General features: G+C 47.4%; 8 protein-coding genes across 12 annotated transcripts; 4 read left to right on the top strand and 4 right to left on the bottom strand.

The window, feature by feature from the left end:
- The first annotated feature begins 74 nt into the window (after window positions 1-74).
- Window positions 75-7,116, top strand: BDCG_08318. Of its 4 annotated transcripts, none has more exons than XM_045424095.1 (7): window positions 75-1,196; window positions 1,251-1,358; window positions 1,469-2,357; window positions 2,497-3,073; window positions 3,138-4,940; window positions 5,359-6,308; window positions 6,393-7,116. In XM_045424095.1, exons 3-6 carry the CDS (start codon window positions 1,698-1,700, stop codon window positions 5,376-5,378), a joined length of 3,060 nt encoding a protein of 1,019 aa, XP_045282499.1. In that variant the 5' UTR covers window positions 75-1,196; window positions 1,251-1,358; window positions 1,469-1,697; the 3' UTR covers window positions 5,379-6,308; window positions 6,393-7,116. The 4 variants fall into 4 exon arrangements, with proteins under 4 accessions (XP_045282499.1, XP_045282500.1, XP_045282501.1 ...); XM_045424096.1 differs by having other exon boundaries at window positions 98-1,196; window positions 6,396-7,116; XM_045424097.1 differs by having other exon boundaries at window positions 234-1,188; window positions 6,396-7,042.
- BDCG_08317 (uncharacterized protein) lies at window positions 6,816-9,636 on the bottom strand. Its single transcript, XM_045424094.1, has one exon. It carries the CDS (start codon window positions 9,066-9,068, stop codon window positions 7,959-7,961), a length of 1,110 nt encoding a protein of 369 aa, XP_045272886.1. The 5' UTR covers window positions 9,069-9,636; the 3' UTR covers window positions 6,816-7,958.
- A 118-nt stretch (window positions 9,637-9,754) lies between these two features.
- Window positions 9,755-14,474, top strand: BDCG_08315 (ankyrin repeat protein). Its single transcript, XM_045424092.1, has 6 exons — window positions 9,755-13,054; window positions 13,122-13,353; window positions 13,425-13,826; window positions 13,895-14,002; window positions 14,090-14,148; window positions 14,214-14,474. The coding sequence occupies exons 1-6, from the start codon at window positions 12,377-12,379 to the stop codon at window positions 14,259-14,261; spliced, it is 1,527 nt and encodes a 508-aa protein (XP_045272884.1). The 5' UTR covers window positions 9,755-12,376; the 3' UTR covers window positions 14,262-14,474.
- Window positions 10,364-11,407, bottom strand: BDCG_08316 (oxidoreductase; the record flags this gene model as incomplete). The annotated part of the gene is made up of 1 exon (XM_045424093.1): window positions 10,364-11,407. One exon carries the CDS (start codon window positions 11,405-11,407, stop codon window positions 10,364-10,366), a length of 1,044 nt encoding a protein of 347 aa, XP_045272885.1.
- BDCG_08313 (tyrosinase) lies at window positions 14,003-19,789 on the bottom strand. The gene is made up of 10 exons (XM_045424090.1): window positions 19,411-19,789; window positions 19,209-19,342; window positions 18,844-19,131; window positions 18,399-18,775; window positions 17,930-18,334; window positions 17,565-17,868; window positions 17,328-17,506; window positions 15,952-17,251; window positions 14,451-15,857; window positions 14,003-14,367 (listed from the first exon to the last, which is right to left on the bottom strand). Exons 1-8 carry the CDS (start codon window positions 19,610-19,612, stop codon window positions 16,738-16,740), a joined length of 2,403 nt encoding a protein of 800 aa, XP_045272882.1. The 5' UTR covers window positions 19,613-19,789; the 3' UTR covers window positions 14,003-14,367; window positions 14,451-15,857; window positions 15,952-16,737.
- Window positions 14,938-16,436, top strand: BDCG_08314 (uncharacterized protein). The gene has a single exon (XM_045424091.1). It carries the CDS (start codon window positions 15,036-15,038, stop codon window positions 15,777-15,779), a length of 744 nt encoding a protein of 247 aa, XP_045272883.1. The 5' UTR covers window positions 14,938-15,035; the 3' UTR covers window positions 15,780-16,436.
- Window positions 19,790-20,124: 335 nt separating the features above from the next.
- On the bottom strand, window positions 20,125-24,464 carry BDCG_17759 (uncharacterized protein; the record flags this gene model as incomplete). Its single annotated transcript, XM_045426828.1, has 7 exons — window positions 20,125-20,993; window positions 21,103-22,155; window positions 22,532-22,625; window positions 22,716-22,819; window positions 22,902-22,950; window positions 23,040-23,867; window positions 23,937-24,464. 7 exons carry the CDS (start codon window positions 24,462-24,464, stop codon window positions 20,125-20,127), a joined length of 3,525 nt encoding a protein of 1,174 aa, XP_045282498.1.
- BDCG_08310 lies at window positions 22,982-27,413 on the top strand. Of its 2 annotated transcripts, XM_045424089.1 has the most exons (3): window positions 22,982-23,284; window positions 24,193-26,094; window positions 26,241-27,413. In XM_045424089.1, the coding sequence occupies exons 2-3, from the start codon at window positions 26,040-26,042 to the stop codon at window positions 27,077-27,079; spliced, it is 894 nt and encodes a 297-aa protein (XP_045282497.1). In that variant the 5' UTR covers window positions 22,982-23,284; window positions 24,193-26,039; the 3' UTR covers window positions 27,080-27,413. The 2 variants fall into 2 exon arrangements, with proteins under 2 accessions (XP_045282497.1, XP_045272881.1); XM_045424088.1 differs by having other exon boundaries at window positions 22,982-26,094.
- The last annotated feature ends 13 nt before the right edge of the window (window positions 27,414-27,426 follow it).

Genomic DNA, 27,426 nt, shown 5'->3' with positions numbered 1-27,426 from the left:
GTCATGTGATCAAATTAGGGCTTTCGCAACAGGCGTAAAGGAGAGAGTCATCCCGAACGAGAGAGAAAATCACCGAAAATCCCAGCTATATTTAGTAGTTATAAGGAATTTCAGGATGTCCGTCGTATCTTCCCAAAAATAACTGTTGACTAGGGAAATCATTGATCCCATGCACGAAATAGTGCCATCCGGCTTGATTGCAAAGCATCAATCACACTTCAACGGGCGAGCAAAAAGAGCCGCGTGAGCTAAATATTCCACAAGCAATTTTAGTGACGGCCAACTGGCTGCGTTCCACACTCCACTGGTACCAGACATGGCTCTCCCATACTCACACGCCATCTCACAGTCCCAGAAGCATCGGCCGCTTCTACGGGTTCCTTGCAGAGGAGGGCTCTATTGGGTCTGAATATCCCACGATGATATCAGAGAGGAACGCCACGTCTGGCCTTGCTGGACATCCAGTACCAGGCTGTCAATCGCCAGCCGGCACTTTATGGAGGTCCGTTTCGTGAACAACATCCAAGTTCTGAACAGCGACTGGCGGAAGGGCGATTGCTGGGGGCTGGGCAGGCCAGCGTCAGAAATGTCGCGTTCACACTCCTCATTGGCTAGCGGCGTGCCACACCTTTTTCGTCAGGACTGATTCAACCCCCATCCGGAGTGTTGTCTGAGGCGAAAGGAATCCATCCTTTCACCGATTCATTATTCGAGCCCGTTTACATCGCGGATGTGTACCCGGCAAGTCCATGGCCTGCACGTTGGGCTGCGTCGCACCACCCCACCACTAAAAGGTAACTAATGTGATTTTTTGAGCAAGTGGTCAGGCAATGCGGAGAGGTGTGTGGACAGGATGACGGCAGTCCGTAAACACAGCTCCTTGCTCCCTGCTACCGTATTGGCTATCACTTGCAAGAGCTTTTTTTTTATTTTTTGATTCTTCAATATTTCTGTTTGCTTCAATTTTGTTTCCTTTCATATGAAAGTTGACGACGCCTTCATTTTGTCCTTCTTCATTTTGAAGGGATGAAGCTCATGTTGTCTCGTCGATATATATTATTTATTATCGCATTTTCCCTGGTGGAATTGAACAGAATTTGAGTATAGCAACAGCTGGCTCTTGCTATGCCTCACCGTCGTTTACAACCTGTGTCAACGTCTTAAAGGCTTTTCCCTTCCCTTCCGGAGGTAAGGAGGTAAATACTTGCCCTTGTTCAGTTTTTCTGACTGGTATTCTAATGTAATATCAGACATCGTGCATCGCACTGTCATACCTAAAAGGTTCGTATTAGAGGCCGACACAGGAAAGTAGAAGATTCAAGACTGGTTTCTGATAGCTCAGTGACAACGCACCACTGGTAAGACACCTCACTGTCCACAACCCCGCAACCACTCGCATCGAGCTCACTGGGCCATGAATGATTATGATACCAATTGCGAGTTTTGTTGATGATGACATTTAATCTAGGAGTCAACGGGCCGGATTTGGGATTTTACCTTTCCAATTTGAATTGGTGACTGGATGGTCCAGCCTGGTTTGGATATCTCGACGAGGCTCCTCAGGCCTAACTTCTCATTAGAGCTTGCCATATTGCTGCACTTTTATATAACCACGTTAGCAAGAAGGATCCAATTTGTGCTTTAGGATCGCGTACCCTCATCCGGCGTTTAGGTGTTGCGGTTAACTGTACGGGAATATGGGCCTTGGAAGTGTAGATCTCACCTCTAGTTGTGTGAGTGTTGACGAATATCATTCATACTCAGACGTTCCTGTCCCGCTCCCTCTTTTCTCGCCCGTTCCCATTCGTCGTACCTGTTCCGCTCCCATTTCACGACCTGCATCTCCTCCGGTCAGTCCTGCACCGACTGTCCTTGTTTCTCTGCGCACCATTTCTAGCGGACAGGTTTCCGGTAGGCTCTCCCTACATGAGTATCGTAAGACTCTCTCGCGCCCGCAACTGGATGAGCAATCTGCCCCCGGCCCGCGAAGAACATTGAGAAGGAAGCCTAAAACCTTGAACCTCACCGTTTTTCGACCTCCTCGAGCGCCGCCATCGCCGCCTGCAACCCCGATATCAGCATCTCAAATTTCTAACGGAGGCTCAGTAGAGGCGTTGCAGTCCTGGCAGCCATTAGCAGAGGCGGCGATTGATCATGAAGAGGCGAGGGTTCATGAAAATAGTCCCAGCCACCCTTTAGCAGACGCTGTCTCCTTGCCACGCACCACCACTGCATTCACTGCTGCCCCTAAAACTCCATCTCAACAACTGGAGACTCTGCTGCAGTCCTTTCCTCCACCTCCACCTTACACTCCTGCAACTAGCGTTACGAGCGCAAGCCCTGGAATGAAGAAGTTGGTGAGTGTTTATTTTATGAGACTTTAATGCATCAGTCACCTTTGTGGTACTTTTTGTCCCCAGTAATCTTATTGTTTTTTCATTTCATGTTGCGCTTTTTACGCAGAAATTGGACGCGGGGACTAATGAAACGCGCCAGAATGTGTTCAAATATAGCCTCAAGCAGATTCCCGCCAGATTCATTTCTCACCACAGAAGCTCTTCAGATTCTGCTCTGTCCTTCTACCCAAATCACTCAAGGACAAGGCTTCGTCATAGGGGCGTTTCATTTGAGATACTCAACCCGCCAAAATCACCTGGCTTACCTGTATCTTTCTCGCCTGAACATATAACTCCCAAGTCCTTTCATTTGTTAAAGCGAAGTATCCCAGCCCCCTCTTTCGACCCGATGTCTTCTCAGTTTCTCGACCAAAGCCCTTCAGTCAGTGAGGCTTCTCAGGGACAACAAACGCCCTTGAAATACGGAAATCGATCAAGATCGGGGAGCGAGGAGCGTCGACCCACGCCTCCACGGGCTTTGTTCGAAGATCTTCTAACAGCACATTCATCTATTACTTCGCGCATAGTAAACCAGAGAAGCAATCTATTTCCACTGTTTCCATACATTGATCACTCCACAGGTGATCTGGATATGGAGCTGTCCTTGGACACGGGTACTGAGGAGGCCCATGTCACTCTCCCGCCAAATTCTCCTGATCCCTTCGCGTCCTATTCCGGTGAGGATTTCACCTCAGCGCTTTGCCCTTTCTAACATATTCGAATCTGCTCTGACATAGGTAGAAAATGAGGTCCTTGAACAAGCTCTGGAGGTTCAATCTCCCCTGCAGCTCAAGGCGCCATCGCTGCCTGCACAAGATGCCACCGAGAATCCAAAAACTACATTCGCAAATTTGATCCTGAGCGGCGCTTCGCTTGGTCAGCTATCAAGTTATTTTACGAGTAAAACCTTGCAAACCGACAGGCAACCGCGTGGCGAAGTCATCAAGAGGCATCCCTCCACGCTCACAAAACCTCGCCCCCCTGATCCGAAACAAGCCTTCCAGTGGAAGAAACTTCGCACTGGCGGCGCGTCCACCCTAATCTCCAGCTTCGTATCCCGTCAATTGATTCCCCATACGACCCGTTTTCGGGTTGAAAAACGAAATACGTGCGAAGATGGTAGGAAAAGTAGAGGTGGCAAACCGAGCACGAAAACAGCTTCAAACTATCGTCGCAGTGTGTCAAGCCCATTGGAACGCCTATCGGCAGACGTCGAAACCCTTATTGAACAAAATCTTGTCTCCGCTACGCCACGCCCCAAACCATCTCCTGCTAAAAGCCTCTTAAAAGTCCAATATGCGCGACCACAGTCTTCTGTGTACTCGTCGATCGATGAACCTCCTCCAGAGTTATATACCCAGACCCTAGCGGATAGTGCCCGGACGGATGGCGCGTATCTGATTGACTCATGTCTGTCCGCTGAGGTTCCCTATAAGAACGTTCGATCTCGATATCAATGGAGTTCAACATTAAGCCCTAATTTTTCGAAGCCCATCCATCCCCCGGAATCCCGCCAGACAGGCGCAGACGCGCCAGTATTTCCTATATCCTATGCTACTAGTTACCAGAACCGTCGTCCCCTAGATTCCCACCCAATAAACACTATCCCGGACGAGCCGCATAATTTTTATTCCCAAAATTCTTCAATAGACGTTTCCGAACCAATTCTAACTGTGGGAGGGGATCCTGGTACACTTCAATCTAGTTCCGTATCTGGGATTGCAGATCATGATTTTCTCGTTGACGATTACGAAGATATGGGCCCAGGGAGCAGTCAGACAGTGTCAAGTCCTCAGTTGAGTCGGTTGGGAACGTTCTCAACGCTAAGATCCCGTCTTAAACTACCGTCTACATTTTCATCTCGCCCAAAGGGAAATGGATTAAAGCCACAAACCGTTTCTACGAACTCGTCCTTTAAGGAACCTGAACAGTTTGCTGATCAGTTGAAAACATGCAGTGCCCTTGAAAGTAACACTGGGCTGGAGGATGGTTGGTGTAGTGAGCGGGTAGATGCACAGGATTGGCAAACGGTCACAGGAAGCCATCAGTTTAGAAGTGATTTCTCAAGGGTGGACACAGGTAGTAGTTTAGCTAATTTTTCCAGTTGTGGAAGCCTTGCAAATGCAGAAGCACAACCTTGGACATCGTTGCCATTACCTGGGGGACATCAACATTTCCCTAGCTGTCCTGGCAACCTAGTGATGGTCCATCCAGGTCAAAGAGGCCTCTCTCACAAGCATAAGCTCCATCAAAACCCAAATACTGGAACTAGCATCCTGCTCCCAGATTATCAATACCCAGGTAAATCTTTTGATAGCTTGAACTCTGTGGCAAAGCCTGTGCCAGTGCTCAAGGCTTCAACTGAAGTGTACCCGGCACCACTTCCCTCCACCTCACAGTATCAACACCCTACACCCCTGAACAAACCGCACGTTCATCCCTTCAAAAGTCCGCCGCCGGTCCTCGACAAATGGAAGACGCGATTAAGAAAACAAAGCCTGTATCAGTCATCCCGATTTGGCCCTGGTCCTGTTAACCCAAGTTGTAAGTCTGATTTCTTTGATTTCTCGTGTCATCAGCACCCTCTTCAACAACACCAACCGCCACATTATCAACATTTACATCAACACGAACCAACGTCCCGCGACGCGCAATACCGCCAGAATTCCGTGACTGAGTCCTCTGGCCCACCTGCCACTGTTTCGTCAGACTGGTGTACCATATCGTCCTGCCAGGACATATCCATGCCCGTTCTCAATCGAGACGCCTCGTCCCATTCCCGCATACGAAACAAACACAGCCCCTTTTCAGCTAGAGAGCACAACACAGCCAGCAACACTACTAGTATCCTCCCATCCCCTTTCAATAATTTTAATGGTCGCCACAAAAGGCCCTTTTCCCACAAATACCCTAGAATGAGCTTGTTCGTAACGGAGAACCTAGCAACTAATAACTGCAATAGTCAGAATTCCCTGTCTCTAACCACAAGCATTCGCTCCGTGCCTCGCGATTATTCCCCTGATGGCAGCACGCAAAGAGGAGACGTCCTTCAGATGCCCGAGAGAGTTCATCTCGCGCCTACATACTCCTCCACTGAGCAGCTCATTCCTTATCCCCAGTCGAATCCCTCTCCCCCTCGTTTTCGCAATAGGCTTTCTGGCGATGGTATTGTGGTCATTGAAGGCAATGACACTGGGACCTCCCACAAACGTCCATCACTGGTATCTGAAGCTAGGCACCAGCAAGGCCAGCGTCCCGCAATCCCCAGACTACACTGGCCGCCTGTACAGAACAACGGCAATGAAACCACCAAAATACGCATGAAGGCATCATCCCGCGACGACCTCATTCGAGAGCGTATTCGACAATTGGATGACCCCATCGTAACTACAAATACCCGACGGAGCAGAAGAGACCTTTCGTCGCGTCCACTCTCTGAGAGGAGTGCAATACCTCACCGTTCCCATACCGTCGCAAGCAGACCGTTCAATGTCAACGAAGAGCTCGAAGTTGGCCAGTGGTACTGCTCAGAAAACGGACGCTACGCTTTTTCCACCCCGCCTCGCCTCTTTAAGACATCAGCCAAATTTAGACAACGGGCCGCGACTACTACGGTAGCTTCAGAGACCAATTTTGCCCTCCAGCGGCGCGTTGGTCGGGAGCTCATCATTGCTTCTTCGATTATGCTACCCCCGGGATGGTTATTGCTGGGCTACATCGCCCTGATTGGGCAAGGGGCGAACTGGTTGATAAAATGGAGGTCAGGAGGAGAAGTGGAGCAGTTTCATGAGAAAGAGATTCGCTTTGCACGCCAGGTGTTCGGGGCAGTTTTCCTGGTGTTGGTTATTATTGCCTTTGTTACAGCGACAGCTTTCCTGGCGTCGAAAGATAATTAATCAAGACTCTGAAAAGGTTGGTCACATCTGCCCTGGAACATGTGTACCTATTGTATTTTCCGTATTTTAGCCCCACGAATGGTGCTAATAAATTTCCCAGTAGGACACCTCAGGCGATTAACTACTACTAGCATGCCAGCCTTCTCCCTTTTCAGATACAAAATCCCTTTATCTATACTGTTCAAACCCTCCCGTGCTTAAAACGCGATCCGGGGCCTCCCGTGTTAAACTAACCTTTGATACGTGTACATGTTTCCACTCAGCCTAATTACCTGTTCTGTTCTATAGAGTTCAACTCGTATCTTTCGTAAATGCTTCTCATATCTTCTTTTCTACAACCCTTTTTCTCTCCATTGGGCATGCAATTCCTCATCGAATATCGCATAAAATTTGCACATTTGCTCTCCTTTTGACGGGCTCTTTCACTAAGATCATGTTTTGAACCCACTTCGCTACGATCTTATTATCTTCTCCACTTTTCTTCAGATTTCCTAATATACTTTCTACGTGCTCTCATATACCCAGTCGAGGCTTTTAGTACCACTTTTTCCCTTACCATTTTATATGGTATGGTATGTATGTACAAAGCTTCTAGATGCTTCTTCTCGCGTTTTATTTCTTCTTTTTAGAGTTTACACAGTTAGGTGAGACTTGTTGGTTGGTTTTCCGTTTGTTATTTCTAAGAGAAATGAGCTATGTATGGATATAATTTAGCAAATCAGTCGTTAGCGGAGAAAGCAAATCATTTCAATACCTGTTTTCATGATGTGACTTAAAAGGGTTTTGCTGTGCCTGATTATTATTGTTTACTGTGGTATATTCGCTGGGTTTTGCCTGAACGTCTGTAATCCCCAGAGGAAAGATGAGTTGGATATTAAATTTTCAGCAAGAATTTTCCTCAAGACTTAGGCGCTTAGGCATGTTGCTATAATTACCAGGAGAACGGAAAGTACAGAAGAAATAAAGGAAATATAAATGTACTAAGAGAGAGGCAAGACGCTTGTACCACAAATAAGAAAGGGGAAAAAAAGGAAAAGGAAAACCGCCGATGACATGTCGTGTAGCCTTTCCTCACCGATAAAGTATAGTAGCTATTTCAAAAACAAGAGTAATTACCTAGAAGCCTCCAGTTGACAGAAAGGAAACGCCGTTTGTAATCTGCGAAGACACTAATATCAAAATCCTCAGCAACTGCCATACTCGCCTATCAACAGCTTAGTGTGGCGCCTGTTAGTCTAACCTAGACCAGTTTAATGAAAGACAGTATTTTAAATAGGTATATCAAATTCTGATATGGCGGTGTTTGCACACATGGAAATTGTCAAAAAAGTAGGATAATAAACTGACTGTGGGGGGTATATAACAAGCCAAGAATGAAGACGACGAAAATAAAAGTGGAAGCAAAAACAGAAAAGTAACAAGGAGATTATACAAAGAAAAGAAGTGGTAATGGACCAGTAGGTGGGTGATATTGGAGGATGGGACGGGGAGGAAATATGAGACAAAAGGAAAAATATCAAAGAGTGGGCCGTCTGGCTGGTTGTGAATCGATACGAGTGCATTATCCTGATTGATATGCCCGGAGCGTAAAATCATCATGTAGCAAGATATCAGTGTCTCCAACTGCCCCGTGTCCTGTTCTTTCCATTTGTATCTGATCAAATTCTCAAGAGGAATTTGCAGTTGTGGAATCTTTTAATCTTCCGCTAAGAGAATGCAGGAAATCGGAACTCACGGCTCGCGAGCTTTCCCTTTGAATATCTCGAAGTTCCCGATCCCTTTGCCCCTTCTCTAAAGCCTCTGCCTGTACCATTGCAGTAACGGCAGCTAGCACCAAACTCCTCCGTCGCAACCCCCGCGATGATTTCTCTATTATGCGGAAATCACTGGTATGACTAGAGTTCCGTGGAGAATGGCGCGATTTATCAACTCTGTAGGTGTTGCTAATTGAGAGTTTAGATTTCAATGCAGGCTCTGTGGATGTGGAGGAACGGCGTGTGGGATTTCGGCTGTGGTTATTGATAAGGGAGGTGGGATTTCGAGAAGCTGGGAGATGGGAGAGCGAACTCGGATGCCTGTCTTCATCGATTTCGTCGAAGGATAATCGATCACTCTCTTCAAGTAGAAGTGCGATTCTAACGGTTTCCGCTACTGTTTTTGCGGTACATTGTAGAAGGGAGAGGTTTTCTCGATGCTGGCGGAGAGAAGAAAATTGCTCCTTATCTTGAGTCGTGATAGACGCGTAGTGAGCATATGGTAAGTTGTCCGCTTCAGAATGCGAGGTACGGCGGGACTCAATAAACCTCGGTGTTGAAGTAGGTGACGGCCCAGTCCAAGACGAATTATCATCATGTTCCCGGTATGGTGGACTTAAAGGTTCACTTTCCAACCAAATTGCGGGCACATCGGTATGAGCACTACGAGGAGGCGTAATTGGAAGAGCTGGTCCTACATCACTATCACTGTTTGCATCATTATCCAAGGTCTGAGCATTCAGTTTCTTTGTTAAAGTGCGGATCGAAAGTCCATGCCTGTCGCCATAATTATATGGAATCGATGTAGGAGCAGGCCCAAGTTGGAAAGGCTGACGTGAATGTCTAGGAAGTAGAGGATGGTCTTTCGAGTTTCGACAACGCGGAACGGGTGAGGGAGAACGAGATGAAAAAGGCGAGATCAGGTGGTCCTCGCAGGCAATCACCATGTCTTCATCGTAACTAGGTATCAACGAGTCCCGATTTTTCCTTCGAGGGGAGGAGAATGAAAAGTCTTCGAACATAGCTGTAGGGGGATATGAAATGGCTGCGATAGTTATATACTCGCACGAATGATACGGGGGGGGAGGTCAACCTTTCAGGGCCGTAGTTTAGGTTTAAAGGGAAAGACTGGGGTTGAAGGCTTTATATAGGAGAACTAAAATAAATTGCCTCAGCGCCTCGGAGCGGTTACGGGTCCTTTTTATTTCCCACGATTGGATAAGGCAGTGGGCTCGTGGAGTCATGGGCGGCTACAGGAGGCGAGAAACCGTGTTGGGACGGAATGCGGCGATATTAAATATAGGAAGATGGGTGGGTGGGTCTAGGCGGACACGGCCAAAAGGGCGGGATGATGATAGCTATTAGACGTAGAGTCTAGGCTGCCCAGAGTCCAGGAGCATGGCTGTACTGGGTGCAGGAGCTAGAAACAACAGACAAGAGAATTGAGACTGGCGTTGAAGAGAACGACAAGGAACGAGAGTTGAAGCTGGACGACAGTTATCAAAGACGGAATCGATGAAGGTTCTTGAGGTTCCAGGCATGGCCGAATCCGGAAATAATCTAGAAGCATTTAAACTTGCTTATTTAAGCAGGGCTGTGAAGATTAGGTTTTGCACTATTCCAGTCCAGGATTAGTGGGCGTTTGAGGAGGCGGCAAAGTTCCGTACTTTGTTCTAATCCGTGAGCAATATATCCAAGGATCTCTATATGTGACGTGACGCTCCATATATCTGTTCTCGTCCGCGGCCTGTCCCCGTGAGTCTGTTTGCTGGTTTAACTTGCGTTTTCTTTTATGCGGCATCAGTCGTTATTTTTCTCTGTGAGCGGTGCATCCAAGCACACCGGCTCGAATCGCAAAGGGCTCGAGGAACGTCAGACAGACTCGATCTGAGCAACTATCAGAATGACGCATATGTACATCAGAATGGAACAGATTGATTTGTCTGTTATCATATGCGTCAAGAGCTGGAACGGCACCAACCCCACTGGGTAGAACATATGAATATTCATCATGCTATACAGGACGTCTGTACGAAGTATACTGTTTCCAAACCCTCATAAAAAGCATTATGTTTACGTCCAGTTCTGCGCCTGCTCTGAAATCACCCTTCAGGGTAATGGCGCTTTGTTTCTAACATTATGTTGGAAATGACTTGCTACCCGATCTTACATATATCTACGCGATAGCACCGTTACATGTCTCTCGCGCTCGGCCTGTTCACAGCATCTAAACAATTTTCTATTCGAAGGGTCGTTCTCTTGGGAATTAGAAACTATTTTCATTCCAAGTTATTCTCAGCTCAGCGCGAAAAATCCTCTAAATGCTTACAACCACCTTCTTCCCCAGTGTACGCTTTGAGGTTTCGAGGGCGTCCTGAATAGCTCCAAGCCCTTTTCCGGCGACTAGTGGATCTGGTGCTATGCTGTACCTCCCCGCCTTAAGGGCATCCGGCAAGAAATCTTCATATACCATCTTTCCTACATTCTTGTCCATATCCTCACCCTCTAGCCCCCGGATGCTTACTGCTAGGATGGCCTTTCCTGTCACACCTGGAGGCACCCACGCATCTTCGAGATCATCGATCGTCGAGGTGACGGTTTTAACCCCATCAACCTGAGAGACTGCCTCTGAAGTCTGCTTGAACGTCTTTTCTGTTCCAATCGCATCCAAGGCACCAGCAAGTTTCTTGCCTCGAAACGCCTCCTTTAACTTGTCGATCACGGATGCGTCATTATAGTCTACTACATGATCTGCACCCAGTCGTTTCGCGGCAGCGAAGTTTCTGGGCGATGCCGTCACAATGACATCGCACCCAGCAGCGACTGCTAGCTGGATAGCGTTGCTGCCGACACTACTCGTTCCACCCCAAATTAGAACGGTTGTAGACGTCTTTGTCGGATTCAAACTGGGCTTGGGGAGGGCTAAGCCGTCCTCGTGAAATAATGCGGCCGATGCAGTCGACACTCCTAAAGGAAGCACAGCTGCACTTTCAAATGGTAGGGATGGCGGAATAGGCGATGCCATGTTCGAAAAGAGAACGGTATAATTTTGGAATCCCCCGTGCCTTTCGTCCTCCGTTATAAAGCTCAGGGCGTGACCGAGGACGCGATCGCCAATGCTGAATCGAGTGACATCGCTACCCACTTCGACTACTTCCCCGGCGACATCCACACCCAGAATCAATGGGTACTTGAACATAGCCCATGGAGTGTCCTGCATTTTCCAGTCGAGCTGGTTCATGGCAACTGCGGCATTCTTGATCACGATCTCATTTTCGTCCGCATACCTATCCTCGGCTTCACGCACAGAAAGGGGCTTCTTCTTGTGTCCAGCAAGGAAAGCTGCATAGTTGGTAGACATATTTTTGCTAGGTATGCGGGAGGTCAAAGCGATACATTGAATACTTTGGCACGAGCAGTTGGACGTGATGACACACTCTGAAACTTTTGTGTATTTTGGCAATCACATCTCCGCTCATGGAGCCCAATTGGCAGTATAATATACGTTTCCGTGAATTTCAATGTTTTGATAACACACTGAGGGCTCTCTCCTCCCACCACTCTAACCCCAGCTAGCTGCAAGTGCTCCAACCTAGTCACTGGATTTAAAAATTTATCATTCTAGCAGGTATACGAAAGCCCGCAGGGAATATCCTCCACTAAGAATCAAAAAGGAGATGGGGGAAGGAAATACTTTAGGCCTGAACACCACAGCCTTTTCAATTTTAAAGCAAATTTTAGGCTATGCTTAGTTTCGCCTTGGCCAGCTTTGCGAGAACCACTCGATCACTCTACCTTATTCATCCCCGCGTATCCACCGGAGTGAGTTACATGCAATATTTTTCATGGATTTTGGGCCGCCTGGAATACTTGCCCACAGAATAGCGTGAATGAATCACGGCCTGCAGGTATTTTCTGGTCGAGATTCTTCACCAAGACTGAAATTGCTCTTTATTCAATGCATTGTTACTTGTCAAACGCTCATTCGTCGGACAGGATTTCTAAGTAAGAGGACGTCATTCAGGATACTACAGACCTCCAAATAGCTTTTAGTGGTGATGCACGATTGTCGCATGGCAATGAATCCTGGTTGCTATGGTTCGCTACCTAACCGAAGAAGTTCAGAAATCTGATAATTGTTGCCCCGAATCTGCCGTGTCCAGAACGTTTGGTCTTGGATCAATAATACAAAATTGCATATTTAACGACGAGACATATTCTGTTCCTTTACCGAACCCCTTCATAGTCACCAGGACGGTTGGATAAATCACCGGGACGACCTTCCCACTGCCCTTGCCTCTCTCAGAGGACAAATAGAACGCTACGAAAAATGTCGATCTGGACGGCTGCTCAAAGCGGGAAACTGAAGGAAGGGAGGCTGCTGGATATACTGGGTGAGGACTCTTCTCTTCGGGATCGTGAAGATGGATCAGGTATGACTCCGCTGGGATATGCCTTGGAGAACAGGAAGGCATCCGTGGTAAAGCTCCTCCTGGCCCACGGCGCCGACCCAGATAAGCCGATGGGGGAAACAATGAACTTTCGGGACGGTAGGACACCAATGTATCTCGCTGCGATAGCGAAGCCTGCCAGTCCTCGCATGGTCCAGCTGCTTCTTGAGAAAAAGCCGACGACCTTCGACAAACCTATTCCCTCACGTGGGAACCAAACCCCCTTGATGGCTGCCATTGCTAAGACATCGAATCCAGAAATTGTTAAGTTACTCATCAACGCGGGGGCGTCACTGGATGCGCGGGACGATAACGGTAAAACCGCACGCGATCTAGCAGATACGGTTTTGAACCCGGAAATCAAGAAACAAATCAAAGATGCCTTTGAGCCACCGCTACGAAAAGGCGGAGGCAAAGGTGGTCTTCGGAGCTATATGACCAAGTGGGTGGTCGGCGTACTCGCCAAGTCCAAAGCCTGGAGGGCCTTCGGATCCATATTCAAGTCTGCTTCCCGATATTTCCTCGGTATCGCTTCCCCAGGCAGCTACTACCCTGAGGTAAGATGGACAGTGGCGTCAACAAGACTCCACCGTTTGGCAGCTAACGTTGAGATATTTCTCACAGGAGGAGCTTGACGAGGAACAACCTGAAACAGTGGAGGACTTCAAAAATAGTCTGAACAAAGTAGTCAATAACGACGGCCTTGGGAGATTTTTCCCCCCTGGAAATACATACGTCAATGAAGTAGCCGAAAAAGCCGCTGCTCTTAAGAACGATCCGAACAATTGGTTGAAGTCACCCAGTCAGCTACAGGGTCTTGCTACTGTGGCTCTTTACAAACCCATTCTCTATTGTGGTAGGTATTAATTTTTCAATCCATCATAATGGGAGAGTAGAACACGAAACCAAAAATAACAAATACACCAGATGACAGCTACTCCATGAATGAAGAAGATCGCTGGTGCAAACAAGCGGAACTCGCCAAACGCATCACCGATATTGCAACGCGGGCGGACCCAAACAATAGAGGTATTTATTTTCGCTTGATCAATACAACCCTATATAACGCCGACAATCTCGATGGAAATGCGGTATTGCAGACACTCAACTTTAGACCAAATGGGTATACACCACTTGGGACCAGGCTCAGGGAGCGAATTCTTAATCCGCTTGTTTATGCGCCCCTAAGTTCTGGTGGGCAGCTGGAACGCCCCTATCTAGTCATGATCATCACCGACGGATTCCCATCTGGTGAAAGTCAAGATCAACTACGCAACGAGATACTAGAGTGCAGCCAATTCCTTGGGACAAAGGGTTACAGGAAAGATGGTACTTGAACATTCCATCCCTGCTTTTCTGGCACATTCAATATGAACCCGCCACTGATATTCATGCAGCGGTCCGATTCTGCCTCAGCCAAATCGGAACGGATGACGAAGCAAAAGACTTTATGAACAAACTGGATATGGATGATGAAGTTTTGCAGGTGCTTTACAGAACATCCGGTGAGTATCTCCAACCTTTTTTGCTTTTTTACTTTCCACCTAGTTTCACATGCCAGCCCAGGCTCAAACATCGCTTACATAAATTAGAACTCCTCGATGCGAGATACGATGAGCTCAGAAAGAACGAAGCTGAACTAGAAGATTGGGTGAGCACACCCAACTACCCCCTTAGAATAGATATTGACGGGTTTTGATACTAATATTTTCGTAGTTACTCTCCATGTTGCTCTCTCCGGTGCAGACCTTGAATGCCGAATAAAGGAATCTTAGTAGTGACTTTGCAGGCAACGTTACATTAGAGCTATTTCCTAATAGTGGTAGTTGATTTTCCGCGCTGGGAGCCACAGCCTGCAAAGTCCTAGAGACTGCGGAGCATTAGCATTAGCGTAGGCAGGGCAGAGTGCGAAATTACATTACAATGAAATAGATTTATGAGTACGAGCATTACCTTAGTCTTCATGCAAGCCTTGCGTCTCTTTTTTGTTCGTATCGCTGGTTGTGGAAATCATTGTCTCGTCAGAGCATCGAAGACATGAAATTCTATGGACCAGGGCTGGATTAGCGAATGCTAACTCCCAGCAAGATCCCCCAAGGCCGAAATCGAAATGTTTTTTGGCAAACTCAGGCTGTGGGCCAATCTAACATGAGAACCATCACCATATGCAGAATATTGGGCGTCAAACACCCCCTAGATCTTGGCGCTGCCGACATTATCGCCAGGGATTATTCCTGTCCATCTTCCGCGATCGAAGGTCCGATCACGTACGAATGCCCAATCTAATGTTTCTGCATGCAGGCAGACCTACATGATTGTAATGCCACATACCCGAGCAATTCATGCCCAACTTGAAGGGGTGGGGTTCCGGAATATTGGGGTGATATCAAGTTGAGGCGGAGTATGGAATGTGGAAGCCAGCTTCCCGTTGAGTCCGGTAAAAACACCTCATCTATGTTCATTCGAAAGGTCAAGGTGGTTAATGCTCGTGGGGTTTATATCGGTAATGTAGCGCTCCTTTAAAGCATACCCAAATTCATGGAACGAAACCTCAATTATCATACTAGTAAAAACACTGGGAAAATGACTCTCCACGCCGATGCCGCCGCAGGAGCGCTTACAAGCACGACACTGGCATGCTACCTCCACAAAGCTGATATCAATGAGCAGTGCAAAGAAAAGGGAAAGGGAACCATCGGCCTGACCGCACTTGCTTTAGCAGCAAAGAACGGACATATTGAAGTCGTCCGACTCCTCCTCGACCACGGCGCCCAGGTCGATGCCGCCTCAAGCCAAAATAGAACCCCCTTGTGGATCGTTACCACGCAGGGACATGGCCCTCATAGAGCCGAAATTGTCGAACTCTTGCTCCGGCGCGGGGCCAATGCTAGATCCTCTCATCCTGAGCTTGACGGAGGTTCGAAACCTCTTGAGAACGAGTTGTTGAACCTCAAAGATCCAGAGGTGATCCAGCTACTAGTAGAAGCGAAAGGAACAACAGCTCGGTCTGAGAAACTCGCAGCGGCAGCTTCCAACAGTGAAATCGACGATGCTATGATCTCTACCACCAAACGAAGAAAGCTACGGGCTGCCAGCGTCAACCTCGTAACGGCATTTCTGATTTTCGTCCTTACTGTGATTGACAACGCCGCAATCACAAGAATGGTGCTCAAAATTTTCGCCACTACCCAAAAGAGCGACATCAACCCTAAACCCGCAGAAGAGCAGCAATCGAGGTTTCGCAGCACTGGGGGAAATCTCGGCGTGGTCGGGCTTGACTGAGCAATGAGGAGGGTACAGACGAGACACAATTCTGCGAGAAGACCAAGCACTGGAACTCTGAGATATTGTTTGATGATCCTATGAACTTCTTTAGTTAGCTATTTGCTGGCAATCGTCGTTCTAACTTCAAATGGAACTAAAAGTTTAAGATCAATTTTGCTTAGCAACCCACCCTGTATCAGCTATATCCTGGATATTTGCCGAGGGGTTTGGTAAAATAATCCCATGCAGGATGATTTGAGAAGCAACGAATCAACCAGTTACGAGGGATTTTTATATAGGCCGAGGTGATGGAACCAACGTAGGAGCGTCCAATGGCGATAGCAACGATTCGGACAGAATTGGAATACATTGCTGATACAAGGGCCCCAGGCCCTTTCACCTCAGCCCCTCTGCCCAATATCCATGCATTAGGGAAATGCAAAGAGAGATTCTCAAGCCACCTTGTGCGTCGTTGAGCCCTTGTGGAGCCACGTACGGCCCGTGGAATGGACAGTTAGCTATCACCTCAAGGGTGCCGGTGTACTAGCAAGTACTCATGTGTACCGCCGTGCAAACGGAAGCCTTGCAATCCTCAAGGATATTACGGATGTGTATATGCAGCCAACGGAGTCAGCTTCTTCCTTTACTGATGATGAGAAAATTCAAGGATTCGACATTTAGACATTAAATGAGAGCAACAGGTCGTTATGCATGTAGTTCATGCACTTGTTGCAAAGAACCCCTCTTGAGTTTTTTGTGGCTTTAAAAACAAGTCCATGTTATGCAAGCTAGTTTAGTAGGAGATAGATTGAACCACTCGTTAAGATACGTTACTCTCGACGGATATGCATCTCATAGTTTGATTGCAAATGATGACGTTTCGATGCTTAAATCGACTGGAGAAGCTAAGTACTGTGGCATGCAAAGTAGGAATCCCCATTCCGCGAGGAGCAAACTATTAATTAGGCTCACGGAGTCACGGAACCATGTCAGCTTGCTTGTATGTCGTCACCGTGAGCGCTTTTGCAAACACTGGGTCCTTGCCCTCGGGGGAGGCCACGTATCTGACGTGCGTTATGTTTCCACTTTTGATGGCCCGCTCCACTGCCAGAACTCTCATTCCATCAACATAAACTATAAAATCGTTTCCCCCAATATCCACCCTAATGCTCGGCTCGTCCTTTTTCAGCCATGGTTCAAGCTTCAGCTCCGTAGGAGCACTCAAGCCACGGCCGGCCTGCTTGCTGCCGCACGAAAGAAGCCGGGTTCGGCTGTTGATGACTATGAAAAGAGGAACATCATAGGTTTGCTGGTTAGTGACATCGCTCGAACCAGGGTACACGGATGCAAGCCAAATGCCTGTCTTTATTTCCCTGGGCGGCTTATCTTGGCTCGCGGATTGTGCTGTTATAACAAGTGACCCGCCGGTAGGGACTGCTTCCTCGAGCTGAGTAATGCTGTTGAAAGGAACATAATTTGTAGACACACCACTGAATCAAATAGAAATTAGATGAGAGAGGTTTGTGGGGTTAGAGGGAACAGATGGTAAAATTGGAGGACACTTACAGTGTTGGCGCTGGAACTCCTGCAGCCTCTGGGCTAATTCCGAGGGACGGAATTATCTGGGGGTCGTCAAATGTTGTTGGAATACTAGGATCATTTGAGTACTCCATTCTAGTCTGAGAAACAGAAACTTTGAGATTCAAAGTTGGCTTCCACCTCTCTTCAGAAACAACATTATCACCCTGCTTGCTCTCGTCAGTCAGAGTTGCTACAGATATAGAGCTAGACTTTTGGACTGACCATAGTGACTCTGTAGTACAGTCCTGAGAGAAAAGGTTCAACGGTAGCTGGTGTAAGGTCCTTCAGCGCCTGTTGGCCAATTTTTTTGACCAGGTACGGTGTGATCGGAATATATGCGATGACCTGCACGTCTTGCTCCTCCAGATCATTGCAGTTAGAGCAAACTGTTTCGCCGTTTTGCTCCGCTGGCTGGCTAAAGTTGTAAACATTGGTGACAAAGTCTTCTGGTCGAAATTTATTTTCCGTCTCGTTTTCAGGTCGTAGATAAACCTCAAGATTGAATGGATGGCCACCCATGGCGAACCTGACTGATTTAGATTGCGAGAAACTATAATGCAGGTACTATAGATATTGGGAATACTCACTTGGAGTATCTGATGCTCACGGCATAGTCATTCATTGAGACACCATTTTCCCCAGCCTGTACCACATCTGGTAGTTTGCTGTCTGGTTTGCCCATTGCTATGGCTTCTTTCCTTAGGGCGCCATATGTATCATTCACGTCTCGAAAGAGTTCCTCCCTGTAGTTATCGCCATAGTTCCAACGCTGGAGTTCCGGGTATGTATATCCCAACTTGAACCAATCACGAACACCATCTGGTGTCCAGACGGTCCCTGCTTCATCCATGTGAAAAGGTCTAAGAGGTGCCTTGGATGTGACGATATCACCCATTCCGATTATTTTTTGATCAAATGGTCTCGTTTTATCCGCGTTAAACCACTTTTCTGGATTCAACGTTTGCCAAATTGCAAAGAGGCGATCGAGAAAACTGTCACCCGAAAGATAGTTACAATTAGCAACAGTAGATACATGCATGGACAGTCATGCCATACCAATGATGGAACCAAAATATGGGGTCAAAGGTTGCGACCGGAATTTGGGACATGTGGCCTCCATTCCCACCAACCCAGTAGTGAATGTTGTTGTGGATGAATTCTATATTCATGTCGTTGGTAACTTTGGATGCACTTGAAGAGTCCATGGTAGCATCCCTTGCCGTAGTTGCAAAGCTCACGAAATCCATCGGATAGGTGAGCAGTCTGTACACCATCTCCGTTGTTTTACCATAATCGAAATCCGTAATTGACTCGTGGTTGGTCATGAATTTGTTTGCTGCCTCATTGTTGACTACACCCTCCCTCCATTTCTTGCTGGTAGGCACACGTTCTCCTGGCGTCGGACAACGACTGGTAGCGTAACACTCCCCGTACTTAATGCATGCACTCCAATGTAAGTTAATCTGGATGTGCGATAGTGGTGTTTATTGTGCACACGTACCTCTAGCGCATCGTCGAAATCTGGGGACTTGAGCGTTCCGAGGCCGTAGACGCCCATTTTTTTACCGTTGGGCATCTCGAACTTGTAAAGCGGATTATATATGGTCATTGCCGGAAACCTGAGCCGAATCCTTGGCTTGCTCATAAGGTCCGGTATCTTTGGATACTTCGCCCAGTCCCAGAATGGGAGCCGCCATTGATACGCAGCTTCAAGCCACTCTTCCTCTACTCTCCCAGGCAGTCTCAATCGTGGAATGATAACATCGACCATTATCTCGTAGATGCGTTGCTGTTCATTTCCTTCTGGTGAGCAAGGATGAGGCGAGGCGTATCAGATCGAGATGTAAAGTGCAAGCATGTAGATACCTCGTAGAGTAGCAGATACGGCCGATGCCATATTGGAAACAGGCTATTTGCGTGCACGCAATAGCCCTTTAAGTGAGTCTCTTGAGCAGTAATCCCGGGCTCGTCCCAGGACTTGTAAGGCATGCCATGGATACCTGGAGAGAAAAATTAGATATCTGTGCGGAAACTGGGGGCTAGGTTTCATGGTTTGTTTCATGCCCACCTGCAATTTGGAAATAAGAATCCCTTGAGTCTGGGGGAATGGCCTGGAAATCACTGAGAGCCAGGAGAAATAGAGCAACCTGTATTTGATCCCTACGCTTTTGGCTTGTACTCCATTCATTAAACTCCCGTCTGATGGGTACCTGGTTGTCCGGGCCTAGGCCTACTTTGATTCCTTGAATAGGATAGTATTCGTAAGCCATCGTGGTCGGCGTTAAATCATACTTCTAGGTGTTGTAGGGCGAGACGGGTGCTTGAGGTAGTTCCCTCAACTTTTCCGAGTTGACGGACGCTGCATCGCTTATGTATTCTCAGCATTCTGAATAACCATTCTGATTCGTTGCTAAAACGTTGTCAGGATCACATTCTTTTGTTTTTAGTTTTTTATTTTTTTTTATTTTTTAGAAAAATTAATTTGCAATTCTCTGTAACAGAATACTTTTTCGTTGCAGGGTAACTATACTATCTAGTTTTCTTATTTTCAATTTTCAATTTTTGCATTGACTTTTCTCACTTGCCGTTGAAGAAGGGAGAATACCCGCATGATAAACATGGTATTTTTCAAGCAGTATGGCTACCTGCGGATGATTCAAATTTAGAAAAAATATATATATATATATATATAGGGCTATAAACCGATAGGCTTACTTTTGAAATTCCCGTTACATTCGCTCTGGTAAACATAGAATAGTAGGGAAAAGGGGTTAGGTTCGGTTTACCGGAACATTGAAACATTTACCAAAGCCCTAAAAGTAAACTGATCCCACAAACTATATGTCCGAATTACAGCGTAGATACGGTGTTCTGGTCCGACAGCGAGATTCAGATCCTTCAACCTCCAACGGTAGTCAGAGGCATTGAGCGGTGCCAAATTCAGTCCCCCTTCTTCGCTCTTACCCTGACAGCCCATAACGCGCCGCCCGAGGAATTTGAATTTGTTCGAGTTCGCCACGGGTGGTTGGAAATAGGCGCCGCGGTTCCAAGTCCTGTTGCCATCTGCGAGAGGCTGGCCAGCAGTAATAGCTTCCGTGCTGACTTGTTGGTAGAATGGGCTTGCGACTGGAACAGATTCATCACTGGCCTCGGTACAGATGGTTGTTCGAACCTCAGGGGTGTCTTGCACTCGCTGGGGAGCGTGGAATAGATCGATTTCGACTATGCACGAGGCCCAGGTGGTATGGGCGAATGTAGTCAAGTGTATTTCAGAGATCTTTTGTGTAGAGGCAAACTTAGGGTTGATCTCCTGTATGTGTTGGCCGGCCCAGATCAACCTCCACTGGTGTTGCCATCTCCCGTCGAATACAGCATCGATCCGTATGGGATTATTGTTGTTTGTCTGGGGACCACCCTCCCCACGACCGTTGGGCGGGTTTTTGGTTTCAGGCGGTGTCGTTGGATTACCTGTTCCAGGGGGTGTTGTTGGATTATTGGTTGTTGGGTTTCTGGATCCAGGGGGTCCTGGTGGGTTACTGCTGCTAGATCCAGGTGGCGCGCTGCTACTCCCAGATCCGCCAGATGGAACACTTGTTCCAGCTTCACCACCGCGCTTGTTGGTTCTAGAAGGCTTGGAACTCGTGTTTGGATCTATCGGGGTCAGTGAGCAAAGCGGAAATAAATAAAAGAAAGGGAAAAGGAAAGAAAGAGAGAAAATAGGGGAAAGAATATTATGGGCTGGCTCTTGATGTCTACATACTCCGATTCAGGGTTTCATTCGCCGTGGGAACCTTTCCAACATCTTGTACAGGAAGATAGTGAAGCAGTTCTCTCGCGTACCCAGCAGCTGCTGCAGCGGCGTATGGCTGCCACTGGTCATTCTTATGCGAGTCTGCGTAGTCACACAGTCCGCGGATCACGAGGCAGGGGAACTGATTCATAAGCCCCGCAGCCTCCATCTCAAAACAGATGCAATCTTCGTCGCTATATTTAAGAAGCTTCTCCCTTGCTCTTGCACTTTTGATCAGCGTGTTTCCCGATGCGATCACTCCGTAATGGATGCGTGGCTTGTCCGATCGTCGGGGCTCACGTTGTATGATCTTGGTCAAATTACATTTGGTGCATTCGGTCCCGCCTGCATGATCGTACGTAGCTTCGAATAAACGATCGTTCTTTGCTCCCTGGTGGACATAGGCTGCCGCGCCATCTCGGGCCTCGGCCATCGATGGCAATCGTTTGAGCATCTCGCTTATGTACATAGGAATTTTCGAATCCATCTTGAGGTGTTCCGTTTGGATCTTCCCGACCGCATTGCGGAGCAACTCAGGGGGACTATTGAGAAATCCTTTCCTCCGGAACTCATCGTCTGTCAGCGCTTTACCTAGATCATACTGAACAACACCACCGGTTTTCCCATCAGGTTTGCAGACTGCGATATCCCCGAGTCGGATGTCCCTGCCCTCTCGCGGGATGGCAGCTCCAATGCCAACCATGAGCCCAAATCGGATTTCCGGAAAAGTGGATAACATCGACATTGCGACTCCTGTTGCGGGCGTCGTTCCATATTCACCAGCTGGGAGGGATGCAATGACTACATTGTGGCCACCGATACGGCCCAATGTATACACGTTGTTGTCCGTCCGGGGTTGTTTGAAGTCCTTGGGCTCTTCATGTTTTTCCTCAAGCATCTCTTCGGCCGGCGCGCGCTCCAGAGGAAGTGCGCAAATCCATCCTATGGTGTATTCGTTGGAGCTGTTGAGGCGAGCCATTGCTGCAGATGATAGCAAGAAATTCAGATGGTAACTTAGTGAATCTTTTGTGAAAGGTTAGCCATATCCTCATGGTTCCACATTAAATAGTCCCATACTCTCTCTGATATAGGTTGCAAAGGGCAAACCTCGCTGACTTGGACGGCATAGCTAGCCAAGAAATACCAGCACGAACGGATTCCAGTGCAGGATGTTGGAGGGAGTGGGGGGCCGCATTCCACCATGCCTTCTCAGATCCGTGAAATCCGACAGGATCATATGATTCGTATTTTTATAATTTCTTTCTTTTTCTTTTTTCTTTCAATTTTTTGTAAGTTCGGCGGCAGCGGCGGAAAAGAAGGTGGTGTCGATGCCCAAATCCGCAGCCTCTGAATCTTTTGGCTAACCATAATCAATCCGATCTCCACTGAAATACCCTACCAAGGGCGAAGGTGGGTGTAGCAACAAATGGCACGCCGCCACGGCCTGTCATGAACCCCCTTGTTCTTCTATTTTCAGACGATTTTGAACGGGACTGAAATGCATCATAATCAGCTGTGTTTTTAAGGGAAATGACAGGGAAGTCACCCAATGGCGAACAACTACTCTGCATATCTTCACGTACGGTCTTCGATGTTGAAGCCGTTGGACTGCTGCGGTTGGTGTGGGCCTCATAGATACCAATAGATCTCGCAGCTCGCAGTGGGTATGATAAATTCATCAGGTATACTAGAAGTTGCAAATGTACTCGAAATTCACTCTCTTGTTCATGGCGAAGAAAATCGAAAAAGAAAAGAAATTTGCCCCGCACATCCCGATACCCATTCCCATCCAACAGACGTCATAGACAGCTGTGGGAACTAAAAACGTCATCGCAGACCTCATTCCTGCAACAACCCAAGAAACAAGTACGGCACCAGTTCTCCGATGTTGCTTCTATACCACATACGAAGCACCACTGTGGTAGGGTTCCCTTTTCCTCAGCTTCTGCACTAAGTTTTGCCCGGCGACCTTTGCTTCGTGGTCCAAACACGTGGGCCTCCAGAGCTTCACGGTCAGCGTTCACGGCATCAAGTTTGGGCAGCCAGCGAACCCATGGACATCGCCTTCTAACCCCCGCCATAACATGCAGTCGCATGGAAATATCTCTGTCAAGGGCCAAAAATCCCCCCAGCCCTTTTACAGGCTCGCCTGGTGAGTGCGCTTGGATGACACTGTAGAAAGTCTGCCCGATTTTAAGGCTCCTTTGCACCCAGTTCTCAGTTTGGGCAGTATAGAGAACGCCCATAGCCTCAAGCAGGACTGGGATTGTTACTGGCCGACTGACTAGGGCGCGCCAGTACATGATGGTCTGAAGGATATCTTCTTCCTGTACGAAGCCGAGAGGACGAGTCATGGGGCTATCAAAGTTGATGGCGATGCCACTGGTCCCTAAGCCCTTGCCGAATGCGACCAGATCAGGCTTTTCGTTGCCGTACTCGCTCCGTTGGAACGCAAATGGGGAACCACATCTGATGGCTGCAAGCGCCTCGTCAACTATAAACCAGAGCTTGTGTTCTGTGCAGCACGTCTGAAGCAATTTGAACCGCTCTGGGGAGAGAACTGAACCATCCTCTGTGCTGACTATATCAACAACTACTGCAATGCAGCCTTGCGCCTTTGCTTGTGCCAAAGATGCACTCAGACTTTCTCTCGTTATGTCGTCATCGACGTGAACCACGATTGGTTTGGGGCCAGAGGCGATGATCTGCATCTCCCATTCTTTGGAGGCATGAGCCTTTGAGTTAATGATTAGATACCGTTGCCCTTAGAACCTGTGAAAAAATCGTCCAACCCAAATACTCACAAGAGGACCAAACGCAGCCCCATACAATCCCTGAACAACCGCAAATTTTGGTTGCTCTACATGCAATTGCTCCCACCCTAGATAATCCAATACAAACTGCTGGATTTTCCTCCCGTCTTCCCCGGCGGATGAACTTGGAGCCAAAGTCGGATTGTTCAAAACTAAAGGACTGGTTGCGCAAGTGTTCTGAATCAGGCTAGAGACTGTGGTCGGAAGTAGTGCGTCGCTGACATGGCCGTGCAATGAAATTGGATAGTATCCGTCGAAGAAGTCCCGGAAGAGAGCAGTATATTCCCTGAGCAGGTTGTGGTAATTTCGCCGGACTCCGGTTGGGTCACGCCCATACTGTTCCCACAAAGGCAGTATTCGTTCATGATTCAAGACGCTCTGGGCTGAGTAATTGCATCCCCAGGAGTTGTGAAGATCGTGATCTGGAAGTAAGTCCGATGGTGCACTGTCCCGGCCATGGCTGTCCCCTCGGGACGGCGGAAGTACCCTCGATAAAACCGAAGATAGCCAGGACGACATCGCAAATGATAACGACAGATATCAGAGAAAGACAGGGCATAAATCTGCTGCAAAGGGTATGAAGAGACTGGGGGCTTTGGCACTAGCTTTGGTCATTTTGCCAGGAAAGTACCCTGGGATATACAATGGGTGGTCATCGTCTAAGATCTTGTATACTTTGCATCCCACGTCCCGTTCCCTGATAGAAATGGGGAGTTTCAGCCTTATCCTCCCGGAATGTAATGAACACGCTTGAATTGCGCCCCGATTTCTAACTGGGCCAGCTGATGCCAACTCACCAAATGTCGAATAACCGGGCAAAGCTATGTACGGGGTACGTACATAAACAGTCAGTTCAATGACATATCACTGTTTTTTGGTACAGGGTAATTGCATACAATTTTGATATTCTAGTTTATTCCAGGGAGTTAGGGCCGTCCCTCCAGATATCCACCCCTGCGGAGTCCTCCATAGCTGACTGTTGGTACATTTGCTAACCCACAGTTTCCGTACAAGTCAGCGCATCCCCACAAACAGGAATGGAATTGGACTTGGGAGTTGTGGGTTGTAGGTGAACTGTTAAAATCATGGCCATTGGAACAGAAGCCTAGATTACAAAGGCTGTCCAAGATGTTCTGTTCTTCAATTAAGCTATTGCTCTTAGTTTTAGTTCGGTGTATTCGTTTTGAAATATCCAAAAAGAGATTGCTGCTCGTTTATATGCTGGATTCTGTTGAAATGTGTTCCGGGTGATTATCCTCATTGCTGTGAACCCAAATGTTGAGGCTGAATTATTTAAACTCAGCTGCTTCACTCCTGATCTCATTCAGTGAATATGATCATGACTAGATGAGTTAGGAGTCTCACTGAAACTATATGAGACTACCATCTTCAGCATGTATCTGGTGATCAGAATCAATCAATGAGATCAATGAGATTGATCACAAAGCAAAATGGTCACAGTCATGTGACCTTCATATCTAGGGCAATGATATTGTAGGCTAACTACGGAGTAAGCGCACTGCTGGTATAAGGGCCGATCAACCCGGGACCCCCAACAGATATCTATCTATACAAGTGTTTTTATGATTAAAAAATCTTCTATATACAGTTGCTAACTGTTCGGAATGCCCCCTTACTTTTGGTGTCAAGCTTCTCATTTTCAAATATTGATGGGCCAACTGTTTGGCATATTCTATTCAACTATGTCTCTAAATGACTTCAGCACTATAACTAGTTATAGCATTAACAGTAACAATCATTCTTAATCTGTCTTTCAGAGACCTTTTTTGAATAGATATGTCATGCATTCTAAATATTCTCCTAATTATTACTAGACAATGGCAGAGATTATCATGATCGCCCAAAAAATGAAATTTAATAATAAACAATAAAAAAGAATAGATAAATAATCATGCATCATGATATGATGGCTTAACTTATCCTTATCAACTTCAAAGCCGAGCCTATGTTTAGCCGAGAGTCAACCCTCTATTTCTTGAGAAACCCGTACAACTATCAGACTAGCAATTGTCATTCATTTATCGCTGGTTTAACAGAGCAAATCCTCTCTTCGCCTCCCACCCATTAGATATCATGGCTGCTCTTCTCAAGAAGCCGTTGAAGCTTGCCCTGGTGCAATTGGCCTCAGGTACGATCCAAATACGCGAATGACATCACCTCCAATTTACCCCCTCCTCACCGCAAAGCAGCTTCTCCGCGATGGATGGATATTCCAATGAGACTCAAGTCTTGAATCGAAACGCCCTTCTCTAACATCATGATAATATGATACAGGCGCAGATAAAGCTCTCAATCTCTCACACGCGCGCACCAAAGTGCTGGAAGCCGCAAAGGCTGGCGCATCCCTCATCGTCCTACCAGAATGCTTCAACTCCCCCTACGGCACCCAGTACTTTCCAAAATATGCAGAGACGTTTCTCCCCTCTCCACCTTCAAAGGAGCAATCCCCATCCTTCCACACCTTGTCCACCCTAGCCTCAGAAGCAAAGGCCTATATAATCGGCGGCAGCATCCCCGAATTCGCCCCAGAGAGCAATAAATATTACAATACTTCCCTCGTCTTCTCCCCTACAGGCACACTGATTGCCACCCACCGCAAGACACATCTCTTCGACATCGACATCCCGGGAAAAATCACTTTCAAAGAGAGCGAGGTGTTGACGGCGGGTAATAAGATAACCATCGTTGATTTACCGGAGTATGGCAAGGTTGGTCTAGCTATATGCTATGACATACGCTTCCCGGAGTCTGCAATGATTGCGGCACGCAAGGGCGCTTTCCTATTGGTATACCCTGGCGCGTTCAACATGACTACGGGGCCTCTGCACTGGTCATTGCTGGGACGGGCGAGGGCGATGGATAATGAGGTCTACGTTGGTCTGTGCAGTCCAGCTAGGGATATGAATGCCACGTACCATGCATGGGGCCATAGCTTGGTTGTGAATCCCCGGGCAGAAGTTCTGGTGGAGGCTGCAGAGAGTGAGGAGATCGTTTATGCCGATCTAGAGCCCCAGGTGATTGAGGATATTAGGAAGGGCATTCCCATTTATGAGCAGCGGCGGTTTGATGTGTATCCTGATATCAGCAAGGGGGATATCAAGTTTGAGGAATGAGGGCATTTGACAAATAAGCTATTTACTCGACTAATGACATGATATATGAAGTACGGTGAGAAGGGCAAGCTCAATCCGTCCGCGCCTCTGCTCCCTAGAACCGCTTGTGACGCATTTGAATCGACTCCATACAATTTCTTGGGCCCGCCGTGGATTCCAATCCGTAGTTCATGGACTTAAACACACAATAGCAAAGACACAGAACATATCAAATGCTATTACATAACCGTAAAATGGCAAAGCATATAATCTAATAGATCGCAGCTGTCCTTGGAGATTTTGCATTTATTTCCCAAACAGGAAGGAGCGGAATTCCATCACGTGATATTCAAGCACCCTGCCTAATT

Source organism: Blastomyces dermatitidis (assembly GCF_000003525.1).
Source record: "Blastomyces dermatitidis ER-3 genomic scaffold supercont1.10, whole genome shotgun sequence".
In the NCBI taxonomy this organism is placed as follows: Eukaryota; Fungi; Ascomycota; class Eurotiomycetes; order Onygenales; family Ajellomycetaceae; genus Blastomyces; species Blastomyces dermatitidis.
Note: the sequence above shows the minus strand (reverse complement) of the source record. Positions and strands in the feature narration are given on the sequence as shown.